The sequence below is a fragment of the Mandrillus leucophaeus genome, unplaced genomic scaffold (assembly GCF_000951045.1).
Source record: "Mandrillus leucophaeus isolate KB7577 unplaced genomic scaffold, Mleu.le_1.0 Scaffold185, whole genome shotgun sequence".
Taxonomy (NCBI): domain Eukaryota; kingdom Metazoa; phylum Chordata; class Mammalia; order Primates; family Cercopithecidae; genus Mandrillus; species Mandrillus leucophaeus.
Genome location: NW_012101865.1, coordinates 1,010,647 through 1,019,440, shown reverse-complemented (window position 1 = coordinate 1,019,440; position 8,794 = coordinate 1,010,647). Strand labels below are relative to the sequence as shown.

The 8,794-nt window shown below is 48.0% G+C and overlaps 1 protein-coding gene across 1 annotated transcript in view; it reads left to right on the top strand.

Annotated features, from left to right (window-relative positions):
- Nucleotides 1–539: 539 nt before the first annotated feature.
- IFNLR1 (interferon, lambda receptor 1) overlaps nt 540–8,794 on the top strand; it is a 29,299-nt gene continuing 21,044 nt past the window's right edge. The window contains exons 1-2 of the mRNA XM_011977910.1: nt 540–594; nt 5,797–5,920. Of these exons, the coding sequence (XP_011833300.1) occupies nt 540–594; nt 5,797–5,920 (179 nt within the window). The remainder of the gene's footprint in view (nt 595–5,796; nt 5,921–8,794) is intronic.

Here is an 8,794-nt window from a genome sequence, read left to right as displayed (position 1 = left end):
CCAGGCCTCCGGTGGGACGGAGCTCTGGTTTCGCCTGTGCCCTGCTTCCTAACAAGACACTTTTTTTTTCCCCCACCTCTACTGTTAAGTAAGGTGTCGGTACAAAATTCCTTGCCGTAGGACCCAACCACCAAACCTCACCGCCCACCACTCCAACCAAAGCAGGGAGGAGAAGGTCCAGAAATTGCCCCCAGGATATTTTCCTAGTCTTGGACTCACAGTTTGAAGACCTGGTAAGGTCCCTGGGCGTAATCCAATCATCATAAAAGTCAATATTTATTGAGCAACTTCTTTGTGCCAGGCACCACATTATTCTAGAAGCCTCACAGTCCAGCCATCCTAGGAGGTAGATATTATTCTCACTTTTCCGATGGGGAAACTGAGGCTCTGAGCAATTCAGGGAGTTGCTTAAGAAGGACGGCAGAGGTGAGGCACACAGAAGAGAGAAGATGGGCTGAAGCAAGCCTGGCTAGGTCTGGCCTCTGGGGTAGGCACCTGGGATAGGCTGTCCATCCACTTGATCACCAGGCCAGCCAGGGATGCCCCAGCCCACAGTGCCCACAGCAGCGTTCTCTGTGGCTGATGAGGAACAGTGTACCTGTGTGTGGAGGGAGGGTGGGGTCTTCTGTTCCCCTTTCACTGTCAAGCCCAGACCTTCTTGTACTTTCATCTGATAAATATTTAATACACACAACACTGACTGTGGTGCGATGATTTAGGAGTAAGTACAGCCAGACCTACGTTCAAATACTGGCTCCTGTGTAGCCTCAGGCAAGTTGGTTAGCATCTGTCTCTAAGTCCAGTGCCCTTTCCATGGAAGCAGAATGAATGACACCACCCCATAGGGTGGTCTGTCCCAAGGATCACTGAGGTTTTGCATGTAAAGAGCCAAACTAGTGCCTGGCATCCTTTGAAGGCTTCACAGAGGAAAGTTGCTCTAGCTGCTGTTTTTCTCCTGTGACCTAGCTCGAATTTGGGGACTGTCCTGCCGATAGGATACCTTGTAGACAGCCTGGTCTCCTGTTGGTCACCTGTTAGGAAGTCCAGAAGCTGGGAGTAGTAATAGCACTAGCCTCGTAGTGATACAGTCCCAGCTAGAGGACACAGGATAAGGTAGAAGCAGGCACCCACTTTTGGGTCTAAAAGGTCATGGGTAGGCATCCCAGGCTGGGGAGAGCCATCTGTAGAACTGGGTCCTCCCTCCCTGATGCCATTCTACAACCTGTATGGATTTCCATCACGGCCCGGACATTTCAGGGCCCTGAATTCTCCATGGGACCATGAGCTCCTATAGGGTAGGAATGAAGCTGTGTTCTTTGAAATCCCTGGCATACCGTGGTCAACAGATCTTGTTTGACTAGTAGTCAACAGATGGAATAGTTGGAATCATAAAGCTGAATAGACCCCATGAGAACCTGGAGGACAAAGTACGGTCAAGAGCTCGGACTTTGGAGTTGACTAGGCCTGAATCTGATTCTACAACTTAATAGCTGAGAGGGCCTTGGTTTTCCCACCTGTAATGATTATAATTATTATAATGAATACCTGCCTCCTGGGGATGTGGTGAGGATTAAAAGAGAAAGTGCAGGTAAACTGTTTAGCACAGAACCTGGCTCGTAGAACACAGTACACATTAGCTGCTATTATTATTATTCTTTTATTTATTTATATATTTTGAGATAGAGTCTCACTTTGTCACCCAGGCTGGAGTGCAGTGGCGCAGTCTCGGCTCCCAGCAACCTCTACCTCTCGGGTTCAAGCAGTTCTCATGTCTCAGCCTCCCAAGTAGCTGAGATGACAGGCATGCACCACCATGCTCAACTAATTTTTGTATTTTTAGAAGAGACGTGGTTTCACCATGTTGGCCGGGCTGGTCTCAAACTCCTGACCTCAGGTGGTCTGCCTACTTCTGCCTCCCAAAGTGCTGGGATTACAAGCGTGAGTCACCATGCCCAGCCTTAGCTGCTATTATTATCATCATCATTATCATCATCATCATCATCTCCTTGTAGATATGTCAAGGAAGATTCCCTGGAGGAAGGGACATTTGAATCAAATATTTCAAAGACTAGATGGTGAATACCAGGCAAAGACAACTGGGTTTAAAAACATCCAGAAGAATGCAGTGGTTTGGCAACATAGAGAAGGAATATTACCTGGTGAGCCTGTAGGGTAGCTGTTGGGGAGAGAGCAGCAAGATGGCCTGGCCAGGCCAAGCCACATCAGGCAGGGCCTCACACACCTCAATAAGGAGTGTGGACTTTATTCTGAGGCCAAGGAAAGGGCATGAAACTGGGGAGTGGTGTAATCAGATGCGTATTTCAGAAGATGAGGATTAACAGAGAAGGAAAATGTGCCATGGAGGGGAATAGAAGTCAGTTAAAGGTGGTCAGGGAAAGTGTCCTCGAGACAGTGACATCAAAGGAGTGTGAAAACAGCAAAGGAGTGAGCCAGGTGGATATCCAGGGGTAGAACTGTTAAGGCAGAGAGAACAGCATGAGGGAACAGCGTGTGCAAAGGCCTGGAGTTGGGAGTGTGACTGGGGTGCTCCAGGAAAGGCAAAAAGTCCTGTGTGGATGGAGATATGGGAGCAAGGGAGGGGTGGTGGGTCAGATTGGGTAGGGCCTTGGTGGTGATTGTAAAGACTTTGGAGTTTAGACCAGGCGCAGTGGCTCAGGTCTGTAATCCTAGCACTTTGGGAGGCCAAGGTGGGCGGATCACCTGAGGTCAGGAGTTCGAGACGAGCCTGGCCAACATGGTGAAATCCAGTCTCTACTAAAAATACAAAAATTAGCCAGGTGTGGTGGCACATGCCTGTAATCCCAGCTACTCTGGAGGCTGAGGCAGGAGAATCACTTGAACCCGGGAGGTGGAAGTTGCAGTGAGCTGAGATTGTGCCACTGCACTCCAGCCTGGGTGGCAGAGTGAGACTCTGTCTTGAAATAAAATAAAAATAATAAAGACTTTGGAGTTTACCTGGAGTGAGATGGAAGCCTTTAGAGGGCTGAAGCAGAAGAGGAACATGATCTGATGTTCATTTTTAATCCTTCCTGCTATGTAGAGAATGGACTGAAGGCAAGATGTTTTATATATTTGTCTGTTTTTTAGAGGCAGAGTTTTGCTCTGTTGGCCAGACTGAAGTGCAGTGGCGCAATCACGGCAGCCTTGAACTCCTGGGCTCAGGCAAAACTCAGCCTCCTGACTCTCACCATTGTACCCTGCTAATTTTTTTTAAAAATTTATTTTGTAGAGATGGGGTCTCACTATGTTGGCCAGGCAAGTGTTAAATTCCTAGTCTCAAATGATTCTCCTGCCTCTATCTCCCAAAGTGCTGGGATTACAGGTATCAGCCACCATGCCCGACCTGTTTGTTTTTTAAAAAAGGGGAAAAAGCCTTTTAATAGTATGAGATGTTTTCTGGTGTTTCTACCATAAAGCTCTTTTGTAAATCAAAATGAGAACGTAATTATAGATACGGCAGTGATGTTAGACGACGGTGCAGACTTTTCATCTTACATTTGGGCTCATGAATTTTAGTATAACTGATTATGACAGTGTTTCTTACACAGTTATGATCTAGAGCAGAACTGAAAACAAAATAACACATACCCTACGTCAATATGTTCTTCTAGTAATATCTGGGCTTGGATGAACCTGTAGAAGTAGGTAAAGCTGTCAGTTATTTTCTTAAACCAACAGAAAAAAATGTATATGACAGATGTTGTATTTATTTATTTATTTAAGCCAGAGTCTCGCTCTGTCATCAGGCTGGAGTGTAGTGGTGCGATCCCTGCTCACTGCAACCTCCACCTGCCAGGTGCAAGCGATTCTCCTGCCTCAGCCTCCTGAGTAGCTGGGATTACAGGCATGCACCAACACGCCTGGCTAATTTTTGTATTTTTAGTAAAGACAGGGTTTCACCATGTTGGTCAGGCTGGTCTCGAACTCCTGACCTCGGGGTCTGCCCACCTCAGCCTCCCAAAGTGCTGGGATTACAGGCATGAGCCACCGCGCCCGGCCTGTATTTATTTTTTTTACTACTATGGAGTCCAATGTGAAATTCTCATAACTAGGCAAATACATTGTTAACATGTAAGCACATCTAGGTATAAATATGCACATAGTCCATTAATTACATCAGGGGAATTAAAAACATACTTTTAAGTTAAAATGAATTTTCAGGGGGAAAAAACTGTATTCACAAATCTGAAATGTGAGTACAAAAATGAAATTGTGAAATAAATAATATAGGTGTCACCTAAACTTCCATAGTAACATGCCTGCAAATGTGGATTTAGTGATCTTCTACCCTGGGACAAGGGCTTTTGAGAGCCTCCAGCTAAATTAGGGTTCCAGTAGCAGAGTGGCTGGCAAGCCTGCCCTAATGAACAATGCTGGCGAGCTGGGCGTGGGTACTCACAGTGTGCCTTTCATGGAATACTTTCTTTTCTTTTTTTTTTTTTTGAGACGGAGTCTCGCTCTGTTGCCCAGGCTGGAGTGCAGTGGCATGGCATGATCTCAGCTCACTGCAACCTCGGCCTCCTGGGTTCAAGCAATTCTCGTGCCTCGGCCTCCCAAGCAACTGAGATTACAGCCCTGTGCCATCACGTTCTGCTAATTTTTGCATTTTTAGTAGAGATGAGGTTTCACCACATTGGCCAAGACTGGTCTTGAACTCCTGACCTCAGGTGTTCTGCCTGCCTCGACCTCCCAAAGTGCTGGGATTACAGGTGTGAGCCGCTGCGCCAGGCCCATGAAATAATTCTTACCTGGCGGACAGCCTAATGGCCTAGCTGTCTAATCCATGGCTGGGGGTCCTTCACACTTGTTTATACTGGCAGACGTCCCTGTGACTCTTGTCTGATCCATGTCCAAGTTTATGCCTGTCTGACCATTGCTCTGGCACTGGGAGCCAGCCTGGGTTCCCGGCAACCCAGGGAAAACCAGGCCTGGGCTGGGCCCGGGTTCCTGAGACGGAAGGTGCAAATTCAGTACACCACCTCAATGGGAAACAAGTTCAAAGGCTTATTACTTACAGATCCTGAGCAGGGAGGGCGCAGTGAGTAGGGGGGGTCATCCTCCATGCTGGGCTACATGAAGCAGTAATGAAGAGTCAGGCAGAAACAAAGTGAGAGCTTGTGGCAATGGGAAGTATATTATATAAGGGACTAGAGTGTGGGTCAGGTTAAGTTTGAGGGCAAATATTTGAATGGTCCCTTTAAAGGAATGGGTGGGAAATGGGGAGCCTAGTTTGCCGGGAGGGAGAGATGCCTCTAAGTTCTTATCTCTGGCCACTGGCTTGGGCCATCTGAACGTGGCATCTACTTCTAATGCCCAGGCAGCAACCTTTGCTGTCATCTGCCTTACACAAGGTTGGAAGCAGGGAGACCGGTCAGGAAGCCTTTGGTGCAATCCATGTTATTTACTCCGCAGATATTTATCGTGCACCTACTATGTGCTGGGGCTATGGCAGGCAGGCTCTGGAGATGTGGCTGAGAACAGGACAGAGCCCCTGGTCCCTGATAGCCTCAAGGCTGCTCCCTCCTGGAGGCCATTAGGTTCCTGTTCTGTGGTATTCTGCTGGAACCCACAGGTCCCAGAGTGTACAGGAGCCTCCCCTCCTGGTGCAGGGTCTTCTCTCATGGCTCAAGGGCTGCAGTACAGCCAGTCAGTGGCTCCCGGTTCCTCAAACTCAGTGAGCATCTGCCTGCCCTTTGTGCTGCCCCTCAGCTTGGGATGGCCTGAGTCAAGACCAGCCAGGAGCTACAGGCTTCATGACCCCTTTCTTTCCCCCAGGGAGGCCCCGTCTGGCCCCTCCTCAGAATGTGACGCTGCTCTCCCGGAACTTCAGCGTGTACCTGACGTGGCTCCCAGGGCTTGGCAACCCCCAGGATGTGACCTATTTTGTGGCCTATCAGAGGTAGAGAGGACTCTCTCGGCTGGTGGATGGGAAGACTGAGGGGGCGGGTGGGGGCTGGAGGGGCTTCCCTGGGGCAGCTGCACCCAGTGTAGGCAGCATTGGCTAGCTCTCTGGGCCCCACAGGAGATGGCATGTGGCCGGCATTTGGAGAGGGGCTTTTGATAAAGGTCTGGAGGTGGGGAAGATATTGAATGAAGAGCAGCATACACGTGACCAGTCTGTCGGGGCGGGGGTAAGTCTTGGAGGAAAGTTGGTGTAGGGCATGGATGGAGCTGTGGGGGCCAGAGGATGAAATTCTCAAGTGGCTGGATGAGGTGCTTGGAGCTGTCCCAGCTGATCAGTGAGGCTACTAGATACACGGCAGAGGAGCTGTTACCTGGGCAATTAGGCATCCCTGAATGATCACACTTTTTTTCTCTCCTTTTTTTTTTTTTTTTTTGAGACAGAGTCTTGCTCTGTCACCCAGGCTGTAGTGCAGTGGCTTGATCTCGGCTCACTGCAACCTCCGCCTCCTGGGTTCAAGTGATTCTCCTGCCTCAGCCTCCAGAGTAGCTGGGATTACAGACATGCGCCACCACATCTGGCTAATTTTTGTAATTTTAGTAGAGACGAGGTTTCACCATGTTGGCCAGGCTCATCTCGAACTCCTGAGCTCAGGCGATCCACCTGCCTCAGCCTCCCGAAGTGCTGGGATTACAGGTGTGAGCCACCACGCCTGGCCGAATGGTCACACTTTTCCCCATGGGATCATTCTCAATTTGGAAGCCCAGACGGCCACGGCGAATCCAGAGAAATCTGACAATGGAAGCAGATCCACCATCTTCGAACATAGATGGGAATCGTTCGAAGTTCTTTAGCAGGACAGTGAGATGATAGAAGCAGAAGCTCGGGAGGACTCTCCTGGAGTTGGTGAGGAGGGGAAAGCAAGAAGGGGAGGAGAACACCGTGTCCTCAGGACCCATCCTGTGCCAGGCCAAGGGCTAAGGGCCCTACATGCATATTTCACTTCCTTCTCCCAATGTGACCAGGCAGGCTCTGTGTTTTCCTCATTCTAGAGGTGAGAGGATTGAGCTCAGAGGGTGCTGTGTCTTGTCTGAGGAAGGACGTCATGGAGCCAGAAGGGGAACTCAGGTCTGACTCCAACACTTGTGTCCTTCCTGTCTCATCACGTTGTCCCTCCATGTGTGGAATCCACATGTGAGTGATGGGGGCCTGGCTTGGGCGGGGACAGACTGCAAGAGAGCTTTCAAAAGCTAGAGCACTATCAGGTGGCAGAAAACAGCTGATATTTACTGTGTGGCTGGCACTGTGTCACACATGTAATGAATTTAATCTCACAACAGCTCTGTGAGGACAAGTTCAGTACGTCGCTTTACAGAGGAGGAGACTGAAGCGCCAAGGGTGTATTTTGCTCAAAGTCACACAGCTGGGTGTAGTATGGCTGGAATAAATTTATTAAGGAGTTGAAAGTCTATCCTCTAGGACCAAGCATGGTGGCTTACGCTTGTAATCCCAGCACTTTGAGAGGCCAAGGTGGGTGGGCAGATTGCTTGAGTCTAAGAGTTCGAGACCAGCCTGGGTAATATGGCGAAACCCTGTCTCTACAGAAAAAATGTAAAAAATTAGTGAGGTGTAGTGGTGTGTGCCTGTGTTCCCAGCTACTTGGGAGGCTGAGGTGGGGAGGATCACTTGAGCCCAGGAGATGGAGGTTGCAGTGAGCTGAGATCACACCACTGCACTCCAACCTGGGCAACAGAGCGTGATCCTAAAAAGAAAGAAAATCTATCCTCTGGACTTCTATGATATTTTTCATCTCTTTTATACTTTTTAAACAACTGTGAGGGTTGTAAAATAGTGATATTCTAATTATACAATTTTTTCATTTGTTAGTTGGAATTATTTTATAAAGAGATGTATCCTCCCATCTGGTATTTGATATCCAGTCATACTATTCAAATAGGCAAGAGAAGATAAATGCTTGATTTTTTTCCTTTATCAATTTTCAGGATAATGAATTGGTTCCTTATCATCTCCCAAAGGTGATCGCTAGTTTATTATTATCGTTATGATCTCAAGCATTTAAGTATATTTGGTGGTTTCCGTCTATTGCGACATACTGTGGTCATTGAACCTTGAAGTGCCCCATCTTTGCCCAGTGGGAGTCTCATCAAGCTTGCTCCTGAGTCCTTTTAACTTGACCCTAGCGGTCAAGTTAAATCTTTCCAGATTTAACAAATATCTTCCCAGGTGTCTGTTATGACAAGATGTTCCAGGTCCCTCTGGTACAACTCCTGACCTAAAACCTGCAGTCAGCCATTTATCCATTTAGTAAGAAATGGTTATGAAGACTGTAATCTGCATGCTAGCTATGCTGATCACCACTTAGCTATTGCCATTGGTCTTTTTAGTGAACAGAGTGATGTGTGCATACCACATAGACACACATATAGACATACTTTTTTTTTTGTTTTGAGATAGAGCTTCACTCTGTCGCCCAGGCTAGAATGCAGTGGCATGATCTTGGCTCACTGCAACTTCCGCCTCCTGGGTTCAAGAGATTATCCTGCCTCAGCCTACTAAGTAGTTGGGATTATAGGCGCCCAGCACCACGCCCGGCTAATTTTTGTATTTTTAGTAGAGACGGGGTTTAACCATGTTGGCCAGGCTCATCTCGAACTCCTGACCTCAAGTGATCTGCCCTCCTCGGCCTCCCAAAATGCTGGGATTACAGGCATGAGCCATCGCACCCTGCCTACATGTACATAATTTTTAAGATAAAATGCCCAATGAGTTTATAATGGTGCTTCCCATCTAAATTTAGTTCCTTAGGATTTTTACCTGACTTTTATGTTACATCTGTATTTTCTTTCTTTC